The sequence below is a fragment of the Protomyctophum bolini genome, assembly GCF_963924005.1.
Source record: "Protomyctophum bolini genome assembly, chromosome: 18".
NCBI classification, from domain to species: Eukaryota; Metazoa; Chordata; class Actinopteri; order Myctophiformes; family Myctophidae; genus Protomyctophum; species Protomyctophum bolini.
Genome location: NC_137879.1, coordinates 2,930,479 through 2,955,478, shown reverse-complemented (window position 1 = coordinate 2,955,478; position 25,000 = coordinate 2,930,479). Strand labels below are relative to the sequence as shown.

The 25,000-nt window shown below is 49.7% G+C and overlaps 1 protein-coding gene across 1 annotated transcript in view; it reads right to left on the bottom strand.

The window, feature by feature from the left end:
* Nucleotides 1-2,009: 2,009 nt before the first annotated feature.
* sema4gb (sema domain, immunoglobulin domain (Ig), transmembrane domain (TM) and short cytoplasmic domain, (semaphorin) 4Gb) overlaps nucleotides 2,010-25,000 on the bottom strand; it is a gene marked incomplete at both ends in the record, with an annotated part of 88,519 nt that continues 65,528 nt past the window's right edge. The window contains 12 exon segments of the mRNA XM_080789290.1: nucleotides 2,010-2,121; nucleotides 2,123-2,215; nucleotides 2,298-2,311; nucleotides 2,929-3,237; nucleotides 3,671-3,908; nucleotides 3,910-3,998; nucleotides 6,264-6,426; nucleotides 6,428-6,545; nucleotides 7,174-7,235; nucleotides 7,941-8,095; nucleotides 17,733-17,848; nucleotides 20,087-20,336. Of these exon segments, the coding sequence (XP_080645416.1) occupies nucleotides 2,010-2,121; nucleotides 2,123-2,215; nucleotides 2,298-2,311; nucleotides 2,929-3,237; nucleotides 3,671-3,908; nucleotides 3,910-3,998; nucleotides 6,264-6,426; nucleotides 6,428-6,545; nucleotides 7,174-7,235; nucleotides 7,941-8,095; nucleotides 17,733-17,848; nucleotides 20,087-20,336 (1,719 nt within the window).

Genomic DNA, 25,000 nt, shown 5'->3' with positions numbered 1-25,000 from the left:
GGACCACAGAGTCAGTGTCTTTATGGAGTCAGTGTCTTAAAACTGCTTAAAACACCAAAAGGGGTTCCCGTTCAGAATGGGTTAAAACACCAAAAGGGGTTCCCGTTCAGAATGGGTTAAAACACCAAAAGGGGTTCCCGTTCAGAATGGGTTAAAACACCAAAAGGGGTTCCCGTTCAGAATGGGTTAAGAAGGAAGTCTGTGGGTTTCTGGAGTCAGGCGTTCTCAGTGGGCGTCCTCAGTCTCTCCTCTCTGCCACTCCGCCAGCTGCAGCTATAACAATAGAACAACAAGAATCCCACTCTCTCTGTGTTGTGATTTTTGACACGACAATTTCCAAACAGCGAAAGGCCCGGGGGGCGTCGCCCCAAACCGACAGCTGTATACGCGTCGTCGGCCGCTGTTATTGTCGTTATTGCTTATTTAGACGAGGACAAAGGGAGGGGCGGCGTGGGTTAGATTAGACTGTATATGTATTGGTAATGGCCGTATAGCAGCTGAGCAAAGCCAGACATCTGTGGCTGCACTTTATGTTGCCGTCTTACAGAAAACAGCTCTTGGAGGGAGCTGTTGACATCGAGGCGTTTTGGCACCAACAGCACTCGAGTGCATCCCGTGTGAAACTCTCTCTCTCTCTGCAGTCTCTAACCCATTCTGACCTGAGATCAGATTCATACGAGGTTTCCACTGGACACACACTGGTCTGATTAACCCATTCTGACCTGAGATCAGATTCTAAAAAATGTCAGTCGTTCTGTCGATTTTTCAAAAAATAGCAGACCTACAAGCTCGTAGCGCGCCACTCGGTGGCGCGCTATGAGCTTGTAGATCTGCTATTTTTCAATAGCTAAAGCATAACATGATGCTAACACCAAAACGGGTTCCCGTTCAGAATGGGCTAAATATAGTCTCTCTACACCCAGATCTCTGTGTCCCACATTATATACAGTACATCTGCACCGTGGGAGAACTTTCTGACCCGTCCTGAATCCTCCTGATCCAACCTCTGCTCCTCATGTTGGGGCTAAAACACTGAGGTATAGGATGGTTACTGGGTTACTGCTTCCTGTTGTCCTTTAGGAGAGGGGGGGGGGGGGGGGGGGGGGGGGGGAGTGCAATCTGGAGTCCGGTCGGTTGATGATCGGCCATGTTTTTTTCCCCAGTGATGTTTCTTTGTCCGTTTGTTGGCGTTGTTGAAGAAGAATACGTTGATTGCCGTTCTATACAGTCAAGGGGAGTCTCAGAGAGGCTGCGACGGGTTGAGGTTTACAGTTAGACGTGGCTCACACTTACTGTCATAAAACATCGACGGTTAGATTGGGGGTAAATCTCTGCGACATACTAGCGTCATTTGATGATTTGTGATTTGGGGGGCCCACTCTGGGGGGCTGCTCTGGGGGGCCCTGCTTTGGGGGGCTGCTCTGGGGGGCCCACTCTGGGGGGCTGCTTTGGGGGGCCCACTCTGGGGGGCCTGCTTTGTGGGGCCTGCTTTGGGGGGGCTGCTCTGGGGGGGGCCCACTCTGGGGGGCCTGCTTTGAGGGGCCTGCTTTGGGGGGCCCACTCTGGGGGGCTGCTCTGGGGGGCCTGCTTTAGGGGGCCCACTGGGGGGCTGCACTGGGGGGCTACTCTGGGGGCCCACTGGGGGGCTGCACTGGGGGGCTACTCTGGGGGCCCACTGGGGGGCTGCACTGGGGGGCTACTCTGGGGGCCCGCACTGGGGGGCTGCACTGGGGGGCTACTCTGGGGGCCCGCACTGGGGGGCTGCACTGGGGGGCCTACTCTGCGGGGCCTGCTTTGGGGGCCCGCACTGGGGGGCTGCACTGGGGGGCTACTCTGGGGGCCCGCACTGGGGGGGCTGCACTGGGGGGCTACTCTGCGGGGCCTGCTTTGGGGGATGGAGGGAGCTAAATCTAGTCCCTGTGGGGTGGGGTGCTGTGTGGTGGGGGGCCACTAGATGGAGCTGTGGGGTGCTGTGTGGTGGGGTGGGGTGCTGTGTGGTGGGGCGGCCACTAGATGGAGCTCTCGTCAGGCGTTGGGTCCAGCTGCGTGCAGTGCTTCCTCTTCTCCAGGATGCGGTTCAGCTCCTCGGTGAAGGAGTGGTAGAGCGGCGAGGAGTCTCCCGTCCGCCTGCTGCGTCAGCAGGACGTAGCTGCCTCCGCCGTGCATCTTCCGCAGGACGCTGGGCAGCGTCGACGACAGGCCGTTGTTGGCAGGCCTGGCAACGACATGAGACGTTATAACTTAAAGACTGTTAGCCAGGCCTGGCAACGACATGAGACGTTATAACTTAGAGAGACTGTTGTTGGCAGGCCTGGCAACGACATGAGACGTTATAACTTAGAGAGACTGTTGTTGGCAGGCCTGGCAACGACATGAGACGTTATAACTTAGAGAGACTGTTGTTGGCAGGCCTGGCAACGACATGAGACGTTATAACTTAGAGAGACTGTTGTTGGCAGGCCTGGCAACGACATGAGACGTTATAACTTAGAGAGACTGTTGTTGGCAGGCCTGGCAACGACATGAGACGTTATAACTTAGACGACATGAGACTGTCGGTATAGGCCTCTAGAAAAAAGGAGCCCACCACTACGTACTGTCTGTGTCTATAGGCCTGTCACCATCAGTGTTGTTTTTGGCAATCTCACAACGCGTCGCGTTGTGAGATTCTACCGATTGTAGATCTGCTGTTTTCAGCATGCAACCCAGCATAAAACTGGATCTCTTCTTGTCCACTACAGTCCCTTCCTAACATTTTAGTCTAGTTTTCTTTTGTTGACGAAATTGTCAGTATATTTAGTCTTAGTTTTAGTCATCATAGATTCGTTTTTTCATTTAGTTTTCCATTCGTTTTTGTCAGTGAAAAAAGGTAGTCGACGAACATTTTTCGTCTTAGTTTTAGTCGACGAAAACAACACCGCTACGTACCCGTCGGCGAACCTCGGCGTGGTCAAAGAGCTCGCTCTGCGGCGGCAGCGGGGGCGCGGGGGGCGGCGTCCTGCTCGGGGAGGACAGCTGCAGCTCGTCCTCGTCGTCCAGGACCATCTGGAAGAAGCCCCCGTCCCCCCCCACCCCCCCGAAGCCCCCGTCCCCCCCCAGCATCAGGTCCTCCAGGTTGGGGACGGAGGTGGAGCGCGAGCGGGACAGGCTGCGGCGGCTCTGTCGGCCGTTACAGTGGCTGGACACGGTCTTCAGTTCAAACAGAGAGCTGTGGGTGCTGTCCACACCCCCTAATACCTATAATAATAACAATAACATTATAACACGGACTTCAGTTCATGCTAGTGTAAAGGCTCATACATAGTCTGGATTTACAACAACAACATGACGTCACGAGCCGCGGTGAAGAGCAAACCACCGCCACCGCTCCAGCCCTTCTCTCTGTTTTTACTCACCACCGCTCAACTTTATTTCAGCTCCGGTGGTCAGCTCACCACCGGAGCGGTGGTCACCTCACCACCGAAGCGGTGGTCACCTCACCACCGAAGCGGTGGTCACCTCACCACCGAAGCGGTGGTCACCTCACCACCGAAGCGGTGGTCACCTCACCACCAAAGCGGTGGTCACCTCACCACCAAAGCGGTGGTCACCTCACCACCGAAAATCCAGACTATGAATAGGCCTTAACTTTAGTCACTTTCCCCCAACCATGCGCCCTGCACCGACTGACCTGGAGTCCCTGCTGGGAGAACTTGGGGACCCCCCCGGGGCCCCCGCGGGCCCCCCGGGCGGTGCAGAAGGTCACGTAGAGAAGCACCACCGTCAGCACCAGACACAGACCGCCCAGCACCGCCACCAGGGACACGTACATGGCCTCCATGTGGCGGTAGGAGGAGGAGGGGGAGGAGGGGGGGGCCGTGGGGAGGGAGGAGGAGGAGGTGGGGTGGGGAGGAGGAGGAGGAGGAGGGGGAGGGGGAGGAGGTGGGGGGAGGAGGGCCGGTGGGCTCCAACGACGACGTCACCGAGGGCTCCGCAGGGAAGGACGGGTCCGTGTGCACCTGGGGGAAGGGGTTTTAACCTTTAACCTTTATTTAACCCATTCTGACCGGAGGTCAGATTCTAAAAAATGTCTATTACATCCTGACAGTTTCATTATTTAACCCATTCTGACCGGAGGTCAGATTCTAAAAAATGTCTATTACATCCTGACAGTTTCATTATTTAACCCATTCTGACCGGAGGTCAGATTCTAAAAAATGTCTATTACATCCTGACAGTTTCATTATTTAAGGCATTCTGACCGGAGGTCAGATTCTAAAAAATGTCTATTACATCCTGACAGTTTCATTATTAAAGAACCACTTCAGCACTTTTCAACCTATCTTCATATAATAGGTCCTCACTAATAATCATAAAAAAATGGTGCAATAATTTTCTACTCAGTCTGTGTCTCATAGGAGGGCTGTGGGCAGTTCAGAAACCGTCTTCCAGTGACATCATCGATGGGGAATACAAGCTAATAGAAACTGCAGGCTTTCTAGTCCTGAAAAATTACAATGCGAAAATGGAAGCCATCGTTCTCACGATAATGCAAATCTAAACATTTTTGTAAAAGAATCTTGTTTAAAAATAAATTTGCCTAATGATGATGTCACTGGAAGACACTTTCTAAACTGCCCACATCCCTCCTATGAGACACAGACTGAGTAGAAGAAAATCGTGCCATTTTATCATGATTATTAGTGAGGACCTATTATATGAAGATAGGTTGAAAAGTGGTGAAGTGGTCCTTTAACCAGTAAAAACACAGGGCAGATATAACATTACACTTCAATACTACATCGTATACATGTCACATTCTACAACAGGTCGTTTCGACGGAAGCAATCCGATTGGTTGAAACGGCTTCTAGCCGTGGATCAAACCAGCACCGTTCACCAGCTAATTAATCAAAACAAAGAATTCAGCTGCTCTGTTCTCCCAGAGCGCTAGCAAAACTCGGTGGCTAGGCTAGCTAGTTTCTTGGGTCTTCTTTGTGGTCGTAGTGACTACATCTGTCATTAGAAAAAAATATTCTTTCAGCTATTTTCTTAGTTTTAAGGGTAACTGTGGTAGAATTGCAATACTACACTCGAGGGTGTGGTTTAACGTGACTATTGCCACTTCAGTGATGCTTGCGGAACTCGACTACGTCTCGTTCCTGACCGCATCACTGTCGTGGCAATAATCACGTTAAACCCACACCCTCTCGTGTAAGATTGCTTAATTATAGAACAGAAAATAAAACATCCATGACCCTGACCATGACGGTGTGGAGGAGGAGGTGGGACTGACATTATTAAAATGATATTTTTTTATATATATATTTTTATCCCACGATTTTGTAACCCATTTTTCACCCCTGTGTCAATCATCTAATGTGATCCTGGGCTCTACACACCCTCCAGCAACCTGGGGAGAGCAACGGACTTGAACTCATGCTTCCTTCATGTGTCCAAGTTGCTCCTTTACACCTGACAGGGGGGAGTTTCCCTGGTTGGACGTAGCGCGTGGAAGGAACACGTTATTCCAACCAGTTCCTTTCCCCTCCATCAGGCGCCCCGGCTGGCCAGGGGGAGGCAGTTTAGAGACCAGGATTACTGCATGTTTTTTGTGAGGGTACCTACCCTAGGGGACACGGGGAGAACATGTGAGGGTACCTACCCTAGGGGACACGGGGAGAACATGCAAACTCCACACAGAAAGGCCCTTTCGCCAACCCCGCCTTCGGGTATGGGCACTGATGACGCGGAGGAGGAAACACGCCGCAGGCACCCACAGTGTCCCGAGCGGGAATCGAACCCAGGACCTTCTAGCTGTGAGGACGACAGCACTACCAACTGAGGAGGGACTGACCTTGACGGTGTAGAGGAGGAGGAGGGACTGACCTTGACGGTGTAGAGGAGGAGGAGGGACTGACCTTGACGGTGTGGAGGAGGAGGAGGGACTGACCTTGACGGTGTAGAGGAGGAGGAGGGACTGACCTTGACGGTGTAGAGGAGGAGGAGGGACTGACCTTGACGGTGTGGAGGAGGAGGAGGAGGGACTGACCTTGACGGTGTAGAGGAGGAGGAGGGACTGACCTTGACGGTGTGGAGGAGGAGGAGGGACTGACCTTGACGGTGTGGAGGAGGAGGAGGAGGGACTGACCTTGACGGTGTAGAGGAGGAGGAGGGACTGACCTTGACGGTGTAGAGGAGGAGGAGGGACTGACCTTGACGGTGTGGAGGAGGAGGAGGAGGGACTGACCTTGACGGTGTAGAGGAGGAGGAGGAGGGACTGACCTTGACGGTGTAGAGGCGGACGGGGACCCACACGGCGTTCTCCACGGAGAAGCAGCGGTACGTCCCGGCCTGCCCGGGCCGAGCGCCCAGGATGAGCAGGCCGTCGGTGCCGACCCGGTAGCCCCCCCCCGGTGACCCCGACCCCCCCGGTGACCCCCCCCCCGCCGTAGCCCTGGAGCTCGCGGCCGTCCTGCGTCCAGCGCGGAGACGCCAGGTTGGAGCGCAGCTCGCACTGGAGGAGAACGTCGTCGCCCGCCATGACAGAGCGCCTACGACTCAGCACTGGAGAGAGAGAGAGAGAGAGAGAGAGAGAGAGAGAGAGAGAGAGAGAGAGAGAGAATACTTTTTACACCACTGGAGCAGTCTTGTTTTTGTCGACTAAAACTAAGACGAAAAATGTTCGTCGACCACCTTTTTCCACTGAAGAAAACTAAATAGAAACTAAATTAAAACGAAGCTACGACGACTAAAACTAAGACTGAATATATCGACAATTTCGTCAACAAAAAAAAACTAGACTAAAATGTTAGGAAGGGACTAGTGGACAAGAGATCCAGTATAAGTCATTTTACACTTGGTTGCATGCTGAAAATAGCCGATGTACAAGCTCACAACCCGTCGCACTGCGACGGGTTGTGAGCTTGTACATCGGCTATTTTCAGCAAGTGTAAAAACAGGCATTACGACGGCATCAAGACCCACCAAAATACATTTTTGTCGACTAAATCAACTGTAAAATCGACATTTAGTCGACTAAAACTAGAACAAAACTAAAACATTCCGGGTGACTAAAATGTGACTAAGACTAAATGAAAACTATTCAAGAGACTATGACTAAAACTAAAATAGAAATTTGCTGCCAAAAACAACCCTGCACTGGAGCTACGAGTGTGCGTGCGTGTTGCCGTACCGTTCCCGGTGCTGTTCCTACATCCTCTGCTTCCTCTCAGCAGGTCCTGGATCAGATTGGTCCTGCAGTGAACACACAATGGTGGAAACATTCATACTGTACTTATTAACCCGTTCTGACCTGAGATATGATTAAAAAAAATGTCTTCTATACATCCTGACAGTTTTCTGAAAAAGCTATATGTTTCTATATGTCAGTCGTTCTTCGATTTTTGAAAAATAGCAGACCTACAAGCTCTTAGTGCGCCACTCGGTGGCGCGCTACGAGCTTGTAGATCTTCGATTTTTCTGGGCCCTGGTAGGGGGAGGGACTGGGCCCTGGTAGGGGGAGGGACTGGGCCCTGGTAGGGGGAGGGACTGGGCCCTGGTAGGGGGCGGGACTGGGCCCTGGTAGGGGGCGGGACTGGGCCCTGGTAGGGGGAGGGACTGGGCCCTGGTAGGGGGCGGGACTGGGCCCTGGTAGGGGGAGGGACTGGGCCCTGGTAGGGGGAGGGACTGGGCCCTGGTAGGGGGAGGGACTGGGCCCTGGTAGGGGGAGGGACTGGGCCCTGGTAGGGGGAGGGACTGGGCCCTGGTAGGGGGAGGGACTGGGCCCTGGTAGGGGGCGGGACTGGGCCCTGAATGGGGGCGGGACTGGGCCCTGGTAGGGGCGGGACTGCGACGCTCTATTAGATGTCTCTGGTCAGTCTGGTTGGTGGCCCCCAACACACACACACACACGCACACACACACACACACACACACACACACACACACACTCCCCCTCACCTTTTCGGGCGCGAGGAGATCTCCACGCACACGCGGCCGTCCCAGGCGCAGTAGGGGTCCCGGGAGAAGATGCAGTCGTAGCAGGAGATGTAGCGCTGGCAGGCCGACATGGGGACCCTCACCACGGAGGAGTGGGAGCCCACGAACACACTGTGCTGTCAGAGAGGAGAGACACTGATTCACTGTGCTGTCACAGAGGAGAGACACTGATTCACTGTGCTGTCACAGAGGAGAGACACTGATTCACTGTGCTGTCACAGAGGAGAGACACTGATTCACTGTGCTGTCACAGAGGAGAGACACTGATTCACTGTGCTGTCACAGAGGAGAGACACTGATTCACTGTGCTGTCACAGAGGAGAGACACTGATTCACTGTGCTGTCACAGAGGAGAGACACTGATTCACTGTGCTGTCACAGAGGAGACAAAATGATTCAGCCGCAAATCAAGCTTATTTTGATCAAAAACGCAGCCTGGAAGAAGAATCCGATACATTAGGATTGTAAAAACTCTGTTCCCACATAGACAGCATAAGCCAGCTGACTTTTCCATTACATCTTTTCCCCCCGTTCTTTTCCCATCGCACACTGGAGTGTTACGAGCGTGTGCAGAACAGAGTTGTGAACCGTAATAAAATATATATATCAGAAAGACGTCTCAGCGACGAAGACCCAAGTAGGTAAAGGCGTCAAAAGACGGTCTTGGTGGCAAATGAGTTCAATACAAACCACTCACATACCATTCTCAGAGATTGATTAATTGGAAAACCATTAAACCCACATGGTTACAGCATTTGAAACCACATGGCTGCAGCATTTCGGGGAGGATTGCAAAAGTCTTCGCAGTCCTTTGCGAAGATTGTTCGCAGAATGGGCAACGTTACGCCAGGGCTCCACTGGGCGCGTCAGCGTCACAGTCACAGAATGTTCCCTTTTTAATCAATGAAGGGTGGCTCCACTGCCCGCGTTGTGCGTGCGTCACCATTAAAATTTAACCGGTTCGTTTTTTGACGCACGCATCGGAGACGCAACGCGACGAAGACGCGCCCAGTGGAGCCCTGGCGTAAGGCAGGCGCGGCAACGGTTTGTTGTGTGTGATGTGATGTCACATCAAAGGTCTCCATATATATAATGTGCTGCAGGACGAATTCATTGCAGAGGCCGATACAGAGAGTGACAAAGAGACAGAGAGTTGACAACTTGACACAGCGACACAGAGAGAACAGCAAGAGAGACAGAGAGAGAGAGATATATGATTTTCTGGACGGTGAACAAGGAGAAAGCGGGATCAGGGACAGACCATGATGCTGCGGTGACAGTCGGACACAAGGTGTACTCCTTTGTATGGAGCGTCCATGGTCAGATGGAAGTCCATGTCTTCAACACAGTGTCATTAGGCTGGAAGAAGTTACCTCCAGTGAGTCCTGGAAGAGGAGACGGTCACCTTGAGGTTCCATCCAGGCGCCACGACCACACAGCTGTGCTGGTAGAAGATACAGTCTACATCTGGGGAGGCTGCTGGGGAGGCTGCTGGGGAGGGGAGTACTACAATGAGCTTTATGCATATGATGTGGACGCCCACATGTGGTTGAAACCCAGCAGGGTTTCTGGAGCTGTTCCAGAGGCGAGGAGTTACCACTCAGCCTGTGTGTTGGGGAAGGTCATGTTTATCTATGGAGGATGCACCAAGCTGACTGGAGTCACTAATGACATGTACAAGTTGGACACCAGCACAATGGTCTGGACTTTAATTAACACCAGAGGAACTCCACCTCCTGCTTCATTAGGTCACTCTGCTACCATCATTGGGACAAAGATGTTTGTATTCGGGGGCAACGGGAACAGGAACTACAACAAGCTCAGAGTGTTTGACACAGAGACCGACATCTGGATGAGCACACCTTCTGCACCTCTTCTTCCAGAAGGACGCTTTGGTTATTCAGCATTTACCTACAATGGAGAGCTGTACATATTTGGTGGACAAAACCAGAATCAGACCTTCAATAATCTATGGAAATTAAACCCAGACTCCTTCTCCTGGAAGAAGGTTGAGCCCAAAGGGAAAGGCCCGGGTCCAATGGTTGCTAAGTGCTGTTGCATGATGGGAGATCGTATCATCCTCTTTGGAGGTTACTCCAAACTTGGACTTAGAATCTTAGACTTGAGTCCTACTCTTAAGACGTTATGCAAGCTAGCGGTGGTTCAGTATGATCTGGAGCAGTCCGAACTCCCACACGACATCAGGTGGGAACTGCATGTCAGCCGCCCATAGCCACAATACTAGATGGAGCGAGAACAACGATCTGGTACCAACCCACTGTCAAAAGATTCTCCTTCTACAGCGCTGACGTCCAAGTCTTCTCTCCTCAAATCACTGGCGTCCTTCATAACAGGCCACCTTTCAGCAGGCCTGAGGCAGAGCAAACCATCACTCCTCCCTTAGTCAGGTGACTAGAGTCTCTATAACCGCCTTCTTCCCCCCCCCCCCAGCCGTTGTTGGAATGTGATGATTTGATTGGCTGAAGTATGACGACGTTGTCATCATCGTACTTCATCATGATGAAAGGCGCCGCTCACTTCACACAAGTGTGATTTTGTTGATCGCTTTTTCTTCCTCTGCCCATCTTTGTGTTTGTTTGAACCACGGAATGTGATGATTTGATTGGCCGGGCGAGCATGGAATGTGATGATTTGATTGGCTGAGCATGGAATGTGATGATTTGATTGGCTGAGCACGGAATGTGATGATGTATGATGATAGGAGCGCCCCTCACTTCACATTTTTGAGAGGTGCTAGCCCCTCCTATATTCAAGCTATAGTGTAGAGTTTAGTCCTAAACACAAACATTAAATGCCATTGACAATGAATGGGGAATTGACGTCATATGCACTGCGCAAAGTAAGCATGGAATACGGATGTGTATATTACAGGAAACCCCCGTTAAACTTTACAACAAACTCCTGTATAAACTCCAGAATTGTAACATCGCAACTCTTTCCATGCAGCGATGTAGACGAGCAAATCGTCTACATCCCAAATCTCGTCCTACACAAAGTGTACAGGACGAGATTCCCGTTGACAATGAATGGAGAGTTTACGTCATGCGTCTGAGCAAATCGGCGTGTTACGTCATGAAGATTCGCACGGTCCATCTATGGACACCGCTCGAGACGTGATGAGGACCAAGTGATGTATGATGATAAGAGTGCCCCTCACTTCACACAAGTGTGATATAAAAATACAATACAAAGATACAAGAGTGCAAGGTCTTTTCTTTTTGACTAAGTGTTCGACCTTAGGCTACATTTTACATTTCTGCCAATAAAGTATTCAATCAATCAATCAATCAATCAATCAATCAGGGGTACAGATAACACCATATTATCCCTATAGAGACCTATTTAGAGACCGTGCTGTCACAGAGGAGACACTGATCAACCGTGCTGTCACAGAGGAGACAAAATGATTCACTGTGCTGTCACAGAGGAGAGACACTGATTCACTGTGCTGTCACAGAGGAGAGACACTGATTCACTGTGCTGTCACAGAGGAGACAAAATGATTCAGCCGCAAATCAAGCTTATTTTGATCAAAAACGCATCCTGGAAGAAGAATCCGATATATTAAGACTGTAAAAACTCTGTTCCCACATAGACAGCATATAAGCCAGCTGACTTTTCCATTACATCTTTTCCCCCCGTTCTTTTCCCATCGCACACTGGAGTGTTACGAGCGTGTGCAGAACAGAGTTGTGAACCGTAATACAATATATATATCAGAAAGACGTCTCAGCGACGAAGACCCAAGTAGGTAAAGGCGTCAAAAGACGGTCTCGGTGGCAAATGAGTTCAATACAAACCACTCACATACCATTCTCAGACATGGCTGCAGCAGTCCTTTGCGAAGACTGTTCGCAAAATGGGCAACGTTAGGCAGGCGCGGCAACGGTTTGTTGTGTGTGATGTGATGTCACATCAAAGGTCTCCATATATATAATGTGCTGCAGGACGAATTCATTGCAGAGGCCGATACAGAGAGTGACAAAGAGACAGAGAGTTGACAACTTGACACAGCGACACAGAGAGAACAGCAAGAGAGACAGAGAGAGAGAGAGATATGATTTTCTGGACGGTGAACAAGGAGAAAGCGGGATCAGGGACAGACCATGATGCTGCGGTGACAGTCGGACACAAGGTGTACTCCTTTGTATGGAGCGTCCATGGTCAGATGGAAGTCCATGTCTTCAACACAGTGTCATTAGGCTGGAAGAAGTTACCTACAGTGAGTCCTGGAAGAGGAGACAGTCACCTTGAGGTTCCATCCAGGCGCTGGGGCCACACAGCTGTGCTGATAGAAGATACAGTCTACAACTGGGGAGGCGGCTGGGGACTGGAGTACTACAATGAGCTTTATGCATTTGATGTGGACGCCCACATGTGGTTGAAACCCAGCAGGGTTTCTGGAGATGTTCCAGAGGCGAGGAGTGGCCACTCAGCCTGTGTGTTGGGGAAGGTCATGTTTATCCATGGCGGATACAACAATCTGACTGGAAGTGCTAAGGACATGTACCAGTTGGACACCAGCACAATGGTCTGGTCTTCAATTAACACCAGAGGAACTCCACCTCCTGCTTCATGGTGTCACTCTGCTACCATCATTGGGACAAAGATGTTTGTATTTGGGGGCTATATGGGGGGCTATGTGGCGGGTCGGTACCACAACACCATCAGAGTGTTTGACACAGAGACCAACCTCTGGATGAGCACACCTTCTGCACAGCTTCTTCCAGAAAGACGCTCTGGTCATTCAGCATTTTCCTACAATGGAGAGCTGTACATATTTGGTGGACAAAACCAGAATCAGACCTTCAATAATCTATGGAAATTAAACCCAGACTCCTTCTCCTGGAAGAAGGTTGAGCCCAAAGGGAAAGGCCCGGGTCCAATGGTTGCTAAGTGCTGTTGCATGATGGGAGATCGTATCATCCTCTTTGGAGGTTACTCCAAACTTGGACTTAGAATATTAGACTTGAGTCCTACTCTTAAGACGTTATGCAAGCTAGCGGTGGTTCAGTACGATCTGGAGCAGTCCGAACTCCCACACGACATCAGGTGGGAACTGCATGTCAGCCGCCCATAGCCACAATACTAGATGGAGCGAGAACAACCATCTGGTACCAACCCACTGTCAAAAGATTCTCAGACTTCTACAGCACTGACGCCCAAGTCTTCTCTCCTCAAATCACTGGCGTCCTTCATAACAGGCCACCTTTCAGCAGGCCTGAGGCAGAGCAAACCATCACTCCTCCCTTAGTCAGGTGACTAGAGTCTCTATAACCGCCTTCTTCCCCCCCCCCCCCAACCGTTGTTGGAATGTGATGATTTGATTGGCTGAAGTATGACGACGTTGTCATCATCGTACTTCATCCTGATGAAAGGCGCCGCTCACTTCACACAAGTGTGATTTTGTTGATCGCTGCAGCTGCTGCTCTTATGTCTGTTTTTTTCTTTCCTTCCTCTGCCCATCTTTGTGTGTTTGTTTGAACCACGGAATGTAATGATTGGATTGGCCGGGCGAGCACGGAATGTGATGATTTGATTGGCCGAGCACGGAATGTGATGATTTGATTGGCCGGGCGAGCATGGAATGTGATGATTTGATTGGCTGAGCACGGAATGTGATGATTTGATTGGCTGAGCACGGAATGTGATGATGTATGATGATAGGAGCGCCCCTCACTTCACATTTTTGAGAGGTGCTAGCCCCTCCTATATTCAAGCTATAGTGTAGAGTTTAGTCCTAAACACAAACATTAAATGCCATTGACAATGAATGGGGAATTGACGTCATATGCACTGCGCAAAGTAAGCATGGAATACGGATGTGTATATTACAGGAAACCCCCGTTAAACTTTCCAACAAACTCCGGTATAAACTCCAGAATTGTAACATCACACCTGTATATATTACCGTATATTAACTGTATATATGCCCGCTAAGCTTGAGGTTTACGGGCAAAAAATACAGTGCCCATAACCGCCTCCTCTTTTCCTGCAGCGATGTAGACGAGCAAATCGTCTACATCCAAATCTCGTCCTACACAAAGTGTACAGGACGCAGTGTTGTTTTCGTCGACTAAAACTAAGACGAAAAATGTTCGTCGACTAGCCTGGAAGAAGAATCCGATACATTAGGATTGTAAAAACTCTGTTCCCACATAGACAGCATAAGCCAGCTGACTTTTCCATTACATCTTTTTCCCCCGTTCTTTTCCCATCGCACACTGGAGTGTTACGAGCGTGTGCAGAACAGAGTTGTGAACCGTAATAAAAAATATATATCAGAAGGACGTCTCAGCGACGAAGACCCAAGTGGGTAAAGGCGTCAAAAGACGGTCTTTGGTGGCAAATGAGTTCAATACAAACCACTCACATACCATTCTCAGAGATTGATTAATTGGAAAACCATTAAACCCACATGGTTACAGCATTTGAAACCACATGGCTGCAGCATTTCGGGGAGGATTGCAAAAGTCTTCGCAGTCCTTTGCGAATATTGTTCGCAGAATGGGCAACGTTAGGCAGGCGCGGCAACGGTTTGTTGTGTGTGATGTGATGTCACATCAAAGGTCTCCATATATATAATGTGCTGCAGGACGAATTCATTGCAGAGGCCGATACAGAGAGTGACAAAGAGACAGAGAGTTGACAACTTGACACAGCGACACAAAGAGAACAGCAAGAGAGACATAGAGAGAGATATGATTTTCTGGACGGTGAACAAGGAGAAAGCGGGATCAGGGACAGACCATGATGCTGCGGTGACAGTCGGACACAAGGTGTACTCCTTTGTATGGAGCGTCCATGGTCAGATGGAAGTCCATGTCTTCAACACAGTGTCATTAGGCTGGAAGAAGTTACCTCCAGTGAGTCCTGGAAGAGGAGACAGTCACCTTGAGGTTCCATCCAGGCGCTGGGGCCACACAGCTGTGCTGATAGAAGATACAGTCTACAACTGGGGAGGCGGGACTGGAGTACTACAATGAGCTTTATGCATTTGATGTGGACGCCCACATGTGGTTGAAACCCAGCAGGGTTTCTGGAGCTGTTCCAGAGGCGAGGAGTGGCCACTCAGCCTGTGTGTTGGGGAAGGTCATGTTTATCCATGGCGGATACAACAATCTGACTGGAAGTGCTAAGGACATGTACCAGTTGGACACCAGCACAATGGTCTGGTCTTCAATTAACACCAGAGGAACTCCACCTCCTGCTTCATGGTGTCACTCTGCTACCATCATTGGGACAAAGATGTTTGTATTTGGGGGCTATATGGGGGGCTATGTGGCGGGTCGGTACCACAACACCATCAGAGTGTTTGACACAGAGACCAACCTCTGGATGAGCACACCTTCTGCACAGCTTCTTCCAGAAAGACGCTCTGGTCATTCAGCATTTACCTACAATGGAGAGCTGTACATATTTGGTGGACAAAACCAGAATCAGACCTTCAATAATTTATGGAAATTAAACCCAGACTCCTTCTCCTGGAAGAAGGTTGAGCCCAAAGGGAAAGGCCCGGGTCCAATGGTTGCTAAGTGCTGTTGCATGATGGGAGATCGTATCATCCTCTTTGGAGGTTACTCCAAACTTGGACTTAGAATCTTAGACTTGAGTCCTACTCTTAAGACGTTATGCAAGCTAGCGGTGGTTCAGTATGATCTGGAGCAGTCCGAACTCCCACACGACATCAGGTGGGAACTGCATGTCAGCCGCCCAAAGCCACAATACTAGATGGAGCGAGAACAACGATCTGGTACCAACCCACTGTCAAAAGATTCTCAGACTTCTACAGCGCTGACGCCCAAGTCTTCTCTCCTCAAATCACTGGCGTCCTTCATAACAGGCCACCTTTCAGCAGGCCTGAGGCAGAGGAAACCATCACTCCTCCCTTAGTCAGGTGACTAGTCTCTATAACCGCCTTCTTCCCCCCCCCCCCAGCCGTTGTTGGAATGTGATGATTTGATTGGCTGAAGTATGACGACGTTGTCATCATCGTACTTCATCCTGATGAAAGGCGCCGCTCACTTCACACAAGTGTGATTTTGTTGATCGCTGCAGCTGCTCTTATGTCTGTTTTTTTCTTTCCTTCCTCTGCCCATCTTTGTGTGTTTGTTTGAACCACGGAATGTAATGATTTGATTGGCCGGGCGAGCAGTGTTGTTTTCGTCGACTGAAACTAAGACGAAAAATGTTCGTCGACTACCGTTTTTCACGGACAAAAAATAAATAGAAACTAAATTAAAACTAAGCTATGATGACTAAACCTAAGACTAAATATACTGACAATTTCGTCGAGAAATAAAAACTAGACTAAAATGGACTAGTGGACAAGAGATCCAGTATAAGTTAATTTACACTTACACGCCGATCTACAAGCTCACATCGGGGTCTAGATCGACGGGCTTGTAGATCGACTATTTTCAGCAAGTGTAAAATCTGTCATTTCGAAGGCATCAAGGCCCGACAAAATACATTTTAGTCCACTGAATCAACTGTAGATTTAGTCGACTAAAATTACATTTAGTTGACTAAAACTAGACTAACACTAAGACATTCCAGGTGACTAAAATGTGACTAAAACTAAATGAAAACTATTCAAAAGACTATGACTAAAACTAAAATCAAAATGTGCTGCCAAAAACAACACTGATAGGACGAGATTCCCGTTGACAATGAATGGAGAGTTTACGTCACGCGTCTGAGCAGATCGGCGTGTTACGCCATGATGATACGCACGGTCCATCTATGGACACCGCTCGAGAGTGCCCCTCACTAGTGTGACACAAGTGTGATTGTTTTATAAAATTACGTCATGATTATGAATTGAATACCCATGCAGGACCTGAATGGATACAAGAGTGCAAGTGTTATATTATCCCTATAGAGACCTACCAGGGGTACAGATAAGACCATATTATCCCTATAGAGACCTACCAGGGGTACAGATAAGACCATATTATCCCTATAGAGACCTACCAGGGGTACAGATAACACCATATTATCCCTATAGAGACCTACCAGGGGTACAGATAAGACCATATTATCCCTATGGAGACCTACCAGGGGTACAGATAACACCATATTATCCCTATAGAGACCTACCAGGGGTACAGATAAGACCATATTATCCCTATAGAGACCTACCAGGGGTACAGATAACACCATATTATCCCTATAGAGACCTACCAGGGGTACAGATAACACCATATTATCCCTATGGAGACCTACCAGGGGTACAGATAAGACCATATTATCCCTATAGAGACCTACCAGGGGTACAGATAAGACCATATTATCCCTATAGAGACCTACCAGGGGTACAGATAACACCATATTATCCCTATGGAGACCTACCAGGGGTACAGATAACACCATATTATCCCTATAGAGACCTACCAGGGGTACAGATAAGACCATATTATCCCTATAGAGACCTACCAGGGGTACAGATAAGACCATATTATCCCTATAGAGACCTACCAGGGGTACAGATAACACCATATTATCCCTATAGAGACCTACCAGGGGTACAGATAACACCATATTATCCCTATAGAGACCTACCAGGGGTACAGATAACACCATATTATCCCTATAGAGACCTACCAGGGGTACAGATAACACCATATTATCCCTATAGAGACCTACCAGGGGTACAGATAAGACCATATTATCCCTATAGAGACCTACCAGGGGTACAGATAACACCATATTATCCCTATAGAGACCTACCAGGGGTACAGATAAGACCATGCTCTCCACCGGTTGGTTCTTATCAAACAGCTGCAGCTCCTCCATGATGTGCATCTCCCCGTCGATCTCTACAGCACGGTGCAGCCAGCCGTCATCTGGACATGAGACAGAGAACATGTATGACAGAGAACATGTATGAGACAGAGAACATGTATGACAGAGAACATGTATATGACAGAGAACATGTATGACAGAGAACATGTATGACAGAGAACATGTATGAGACAGAGAACATGTATGACAGAGAACATGTATGAGACAGAGAACATGTATGACAGAGAACATGTATGTGACAGAGAACATGTATGACAGAGAACATGTATGACAGAGAACATGTATGAGACAGAGAACATGTATGACAGAGAACATGTATATGACAGAGAACATGTATGACAGAGAACATGTATGACAGAGAACATGTCAGCCAGCCGTCATCTAGACATGTATGACAGAGAACATGTACGTATATGACAGAGAACATGTCAGCCAGCCGTCATCTGGACATGTATGACAGAGAACATGTATGTGACAGAGAACATGTATGTGACAGAGAACATGTATGTGACAGAGAACATGTATGTGACAGAGAACATGTATGTGACAGAGAACATGTATGTGACAGAGAACATGTATGACAGAGAACATGTATGTGACAGAGAACATGTCAGCCAGCCGTCATCTGGACATGTATGACAGAGAACATGTATGACAGAGAACATGTATGACAGAGAACATGTACTGTATGTGACAGAGAACATGTCAGCCAGCCGTCATCTGGACATGTATGACAGAGAACATGTATGACAGAGAACATGTGTGACAGAGAACATGTATGACAGAGAACATGTATGACAGAGAACATGTATGACAGATAACATGTATGACAGAGAACATGTATGAGACAGAGAACATGTATGACAGAGAACATGTATGAGACAGAGAACATGTATGACAGAGAACATGTATGACAGAGAACATGTATGACAGAGAACATGTATGACAGAGAACATGTATGAGACAGAGAACATGTATGTGACAGAGAACATGTATGAGACAGAGAACATGTATGACATAGAACATGTATGACAGAGAACATGTATGACAGAGAACATGTATGAGACAGAGAACATGTATGACAGAGAACATGTATGACAGAGAACATGTATGACATAGAACATGTATGAGACAGAGAACATGTATGACAGAGAACATGTATGACAGATAACATGTATGACAGAGAACATGTATGAGACAGATAACATGTATGACAGAGAACATGTATGAGACAGAGAACATGTATGACAGAGAACATGTATGAGACAGAGAACATGTATGACAGAGAACATGTCAGCCAGCCGTCATCTGGACATGAGACAGAGAACATGTATGACAGAGAACATGTCAGCCAGCAGTCATCTGGACATGAGACAGAGAACATGTATGACAGAGAACATGTCAGCCAGCAGTCATCTGGACATGAGACAGAGAACATGTATGACAGAGAACATGTCAGCCAGCAGTCATCTGGACATGAGACAGAGAACATGTATGACAGAGAACATGTATGTGACAGAGAACATGTATGACAGAGAACATGTCAGCCAGCCGTCATCTGGACATGAGACAGAGAACATGTATGACAGAGAACATGTATGTGACAGAGAACATGTATGACAGAGAACATGTCAGCCAGCCGTCATCTGGACATGAGACAGAGAACATAATTTGTTTCATGAATCCACGGGTCCGCCTGCAGTCCTTCCTCTTACCACTAGGGTAAGCCCAGCGCTTCAACATTAGAGTGCCTGGCTGGCCCCTTGGTGTGTCCAGTGGAAACCTCGTATGAATCTGATCTCAGGTCAGAAAAAACGACACTGCGGCGATAACCTATCACCAAAAACTAGTATGTACAGTATGAGCCTTTAGAACACCAGAAGAGTAGGTACCCTCACAAAAAACATGCAGTAATCCTGGTCTCTAAACTGCCTCCCCCTGGCCAGCCGGGGCGCCTGATGGTTGGAATAACGTGTTCCTTTCACGCGCAACGCTATGTCCAACCAGGGAAACTCCCCCCTGTCAGGTGTAAAGGAGCAACTTGGACACTCAGGCATGAAGGAAGCATGAGTTCAAGTCCGTTGCTCTCCCCTTGTCCCCCATATATGGGGACTAGGTTGGTGGAGGGTGTGTAGAGCCCAGGATCACATTAGATGATTGACACAGGGGTGAACAATGGGTTACAAAATCGTGGGATAAAAAATATATAAAAAAAAAAAAAGAACACCAGAAGAGGTTCCCGCGCCCAGATCGCGCCCCCTCCTGGTCACGTGACTCACCGGTCCCCAGGAACAGAACGGTGTAGACGTTGCGGTCGGCGGCCGTCGCCGCGTGCACGGCGATCTTCACGTAGTTGACGCTCCTCTTGAACAGCAGGGGGCGCCCTCCCCCCCCTCCTTCTCCTCCTCCTCCCCCCAGCGGCTGCACCTGGCCCGCCATCAGAGGGTGGCGTCTGGCGAACGTCAGCGTGGAGTCCGGGAGGTCACGCGATGAGTTGATGCCCTTTGACCTGTGGAGGTCAGTTATACACTGGAGGGGGTGGGGGGGGGGGGGGGGGAGAGAGAGAGAGAGAGAGAGAGAGAGAGAGAGAGAGAGAGAGAGAGAGAGAGAGAGAGAAAGAGAGAATCTCAAGCAAACAAGATGTGGGAGGACCAAGTCCAAATCAGTGTTGTTTTTGGCAGCAAATTTCTATTTTAGTTTTAGTCTCTTGAATAGTTTTCACTTAGTTTTAGTCACATTTTAGTCGCCTGGAATGTTCTAGTGTTTTTTAGTCTAGTTTTAAAATCGTATGACATTTAGTCGACTAAATCTACAGTTGATTTAGTCGACTAAAATGTGTTTTGACAGGCCTTGGTGTCGTTGTAATGACATATTTTACACTTTGGTTGCATGCTGAAAATAGCAGATATACAATCTCTGCGCTGCGACGCGTTGTGATATTGTATATTGTACAATTGTATATATATTGTACAATTGTATATATATATATTGTATATAGATTGTATATTTTCAGCATGCAACCCAGCATAAAACTGGATCTCTTGTCCACTAGTCCCTTCCTAACATTTTAGTCTAGTTTTTATTTGTTGACGAAATTGTCAGTATATTTAGTCTTAGTTTTAGTCATCGTAGCTTAGTTTTCATTTAGTTTCCATTTAGTTTTCGTCAGTGGAAAAAGGTAGTCGACGAACATTTTTCGTCTTAGTTTTAGTCGACGAAAACAACACTGGTCCAGATGGCATTTTAAATTTTTTCATCATCTTTTTCACCAAAAGTTAACACAATTAATAAACACAATCAACGGCCAAATGCCACCCGGAGCTATAAGCTTCAGTTCTCCCAGAACAATCACATTCCAACTACTTCTCGGCCTAATTAAAGGCCATGAATAATTTCCGACACACTTTGCTATAGTTTGGAATGGCTCAGAGTAAGAGTCCAGTGTTAAGTTAAATAATCAATGGGTATTTAACTAGATCTAGTCAAAGGGACAGATGAGCCCTCAATACCTGTAGAACTGCATCTCTGTGCGGTTGATTATCCACCCGTTAAACTAAAGGATGTGTAAACACACTGGTTGCTTTCAGAAACATAATGGCATGGCCTTTCTCGGCCCCACCCTTCTCCCATGTGTTTAGTTTCCAAGATGGCCACAGTACCAGGAGGGGGTGGGGCAGATGTTACAGCTCTGGGGTAAGATGTTACTCACAGAGACCAGGTCTGGGGTCAGGTGTTACAGGTCTGGGGTCAGGTGTTACAGGTCTGGGGTCAGATGTTACTCACAGAGACCAGGTCTGGGGTCAGGTGTTACAGGTCTGGGGTCAGGTGTTACAGGTCTGGGGTCAGATGTTACTCACAGAGACCAGGTCTGGGGTCAGGTGTTACTCACAGAGACCAGGTCTGGGGTCAGATGTTACTCACAGAGACCAGGTCTGGGGTCAGGTGTTACAGGTCTGGGGTCAGGTGTTACTCACAGAGCCAGGTCTGGGGTCAGGTGTTACAGGTCTGGGGTCAGGTGTTACTCACAGAGCCAGGTCTGGGGTCAGGTGTTACAGGTCTGGGGTCAGGTGTTACAGGTCTGGGGTCAGGTGTTACAGGTCTGGGGTCAGGTGTTACTCACAGAGCCAGGTCTGGGGTCAGGTGTTACAGGTCTGGGGTCAGGTGTTACTCACAGAGCCAGGTCTGGGGTCAGATGTTACAGGTCTGGGGTCAGGTGTTACTCACAGAGCCAGGTCTGGGGTCAGGTGTTACAGGTCTGGGGTCAGGTGTTACAGGTCTGGGGTCAGGTGTTACAGGTCTGGGGTCAGGTGTTACTCACAGAGCCAGGTCTGGGGTCAGGTGTTACAGGTCTGGGGTCAGGTGTTACAGGTCTGGGGTCAGGTGTTACTCACAGAGCCAGGTCTGGGGTCAGGTGTTACAGGTCTGGGGTCAGGTGTTACAGGTCTGGGGTCAGGTGTTACTCACAGAGCCAGGTCTGGGGTCAGATGTTACAGGTCTGGGGTCAGGTGTTACTCACAGAGCCAGGTCTGGGGTCAGATGTTACAGGTCTGGGGTCAGGTGTTACTCACAGAGCCAGGTCTGGGGTCAGGTGTTACAGGTCTGGGGTCAGGTGTTACTCACAGAGCCAGGTCTGGGGTCAGGTGTTACAGGTCTGGGGTCAGGTGTTACTCACAGAGCCAGGTCTGGGGTCAGGTGTTACAGGTCTGGGGTCAGGTGTTACAGGTCTGGGGTCAGATGTTACAGGTCTGGGGTCAGGTGTTACTCACAGAGACCAGGTCTGGGGTCAGGTGTTACAGGTCTGGGGTCAGATGTTACAGGTCTGGGGTCAGGTGTTACTCACAGAGCCAGGTCTGGGGTCAGATGTTACAGGTCTGGGGTCAGGTGTTACTCACAGAGAGCAGGTCTGGGGTCAGGTGTTACAGGTCTGGGGTCAGATGTTACAGGTCTGGGGTCAGGTGTTACTCACAGAGCCAGGTCTGGGGTCAGATGTTACAGGTCTGGGGTCAGGTGTTACTCACAGAGCCAGGTCTGGGGTCAGGTGTTACAGGTCTGGGGTCAGGTGTTACAGGTCTGGGGTCAGGTGTTACAGGTCTGGGGTCAGGTGTTACTCACAGAGCCAGGTCTGGGGTCAGGTGTTACAGGTCTGGGGTCAGGTGTTACTCACAGAGCCAGGTCTGGGGTCAGGTGTTACAGGTCTGGGGTCAGGTGTTACTCACAGAGCCAGGTCTGGGGTCAGGTGTTACAGGTCTGGGGTCAGATGTTACTCACAGAGACCAGGTCTGGGGTCAGATGTTACAGGTCTGGGGTCAGGTGTTACTCACAGAGCCAGGTCTGGGGTCAGGTGTTACTCACAGAGCCAGGTCTGGGGTCAGGTGTTACAGGTCTGGGGTCAGGTGTTACTCACAGAGCCAGGTCTGGGGTCAGGTGTTACTCACAGAGCCAGGTCTGGGGTCAGGTGTTACAGGTCTGGGGTCAGGTGTTACAGGTCTGGGGTCAGGTGTTACAGGTCTGGGGTCAGGTGTTACTCACAGAGCCAGGTCTGGGGTCAGGTGTTACAGGTCTGGGGTCAGGTGTTACTCACAGAGCCAGGTCTGGGGTCAGATGTTACAGGTCTGGGGTCAGGTGTTACTCACAGAGCCAGGTCTGGGGTCAGATGTTACAGGTCTGGGGTCAGGTGTTACTCACAGAGCCAGGTCTGGGGTCAGGTGTTACAGGTCTGGGGTCAGGTGTTACTCACAGAGCCAGGTCTGGGGTCAGGTGTTACAGGTCTGGGGTCAGGTGTTACTCACAGAGCCAGGTCTGGGGTCAGGTGTTACAGGTCTGGGGTCAGGTGTTACAGGTCTGGGGTCAGGTGTTACTCACAGAGCCAGGTCTGGGGTCAGGTGTTACAGGTCTGGGGTCAGGTGTTACTCACAGAGCCAGGTCTGGGGTCAGGTGTTACAGGTCTGGGGTCAGGTGTTACTCACAGAGCCAGGTCTGGGGTCAGGTGTTACAGGTCTGGGGTCAGATGTTACAGGTCTGGGGTCAGGTGTTACTCACAGAGACCAGGTCTGGGGTCAGGTGTTACAGGTCTGGGGTCAGATGTTACAGGTCTGGGGTCAGGTGTTACTCACAGAGCCAGGTCTGGGGTCAGATGTTACAGGTCTGGGGTCAGGTGTTACTCACAGAGAGCAGGTCTGGGGTCAGGTGTTACAGGTCTGGGGTCAGATGTTACAGGTCTGGGGTCAGGTGTTACTCACAGAGCCAGGTCTGGGGTCAGATGTTACAGGTCTGGGGTCAGGTGTTACTCACAGAGCCAGGTCTGGGGTCAGGTGTTACAGGTCTGGGGTCAGGTGTTACAGGTCTGGGGTCAGGTGTTACAGGTCTGGGGTCAGGTGTTACTCACAGAGCCAGGTCTGGGGTCAGGTGTTACAGGTCTGGGGTCAGGTGTTACAGGTCTGGGGTCAGGTGTTACTCACAGAGCCAGGTCTGGGGTCAGGTGTTACAGGTCTGGGGTCAGGTGTTACAGGTCTGGGGTCAGGTGTTACAGGTCTGGGGTCAGGTGTTACTCACAGAGACCAGGTCTGGGGTCAGATGTTACAGGTCTGGGGTCAGGTGTTACTCACAGAGACCAGGTCTGGGGTCAGGTGTTACAGGTCTGGGGTCAGGTGTTACTCACAGAGCCAGGTCTGGGGTCAGGTGTTACTCACAGAGCCAGGTCTGGGGTCAGGTGTTACTCACAGAGACCAGGTCTGGGGTCAGGTGTTACAGGTCTGGGGTCAGGTGTTACTCACAGAGCCAGGTCTGGGGTCAGATGTTACAGGTCTGGGGTCAGGTGTTACTCACAGAGCCAGGTCTGGGGTCAGATGTTACAGGTCTGGGGTCAGGTGTTACTCACAGAGCCAGGTCTGGGGTCAGGTGTTACAGGTCTGGGGTCAGGTGTTACTCACAGAGCCAGGTCTGGGGTCAGGTGTTACAGGTCTGGGGTCAGGTGTTACAGGTCTGGGGTCAGGTGTTACAGGTCTGGGGTCAGATGTTACAGGTCTGGGGTCAGGTGTTACAGGTCTGGGGTCAGGTGTTACTCACAGAGCCAGGTCTGGGGTCAGATGTTACTCACAGAGCCAGGTCTGGGGTCAGGTGTTACAGGTCTGGGGTCAGGTGTTACTCACAGAGCCAGGTCTGGGGTCAGGTGGTACAGGTCTGGGGTCAGGTGT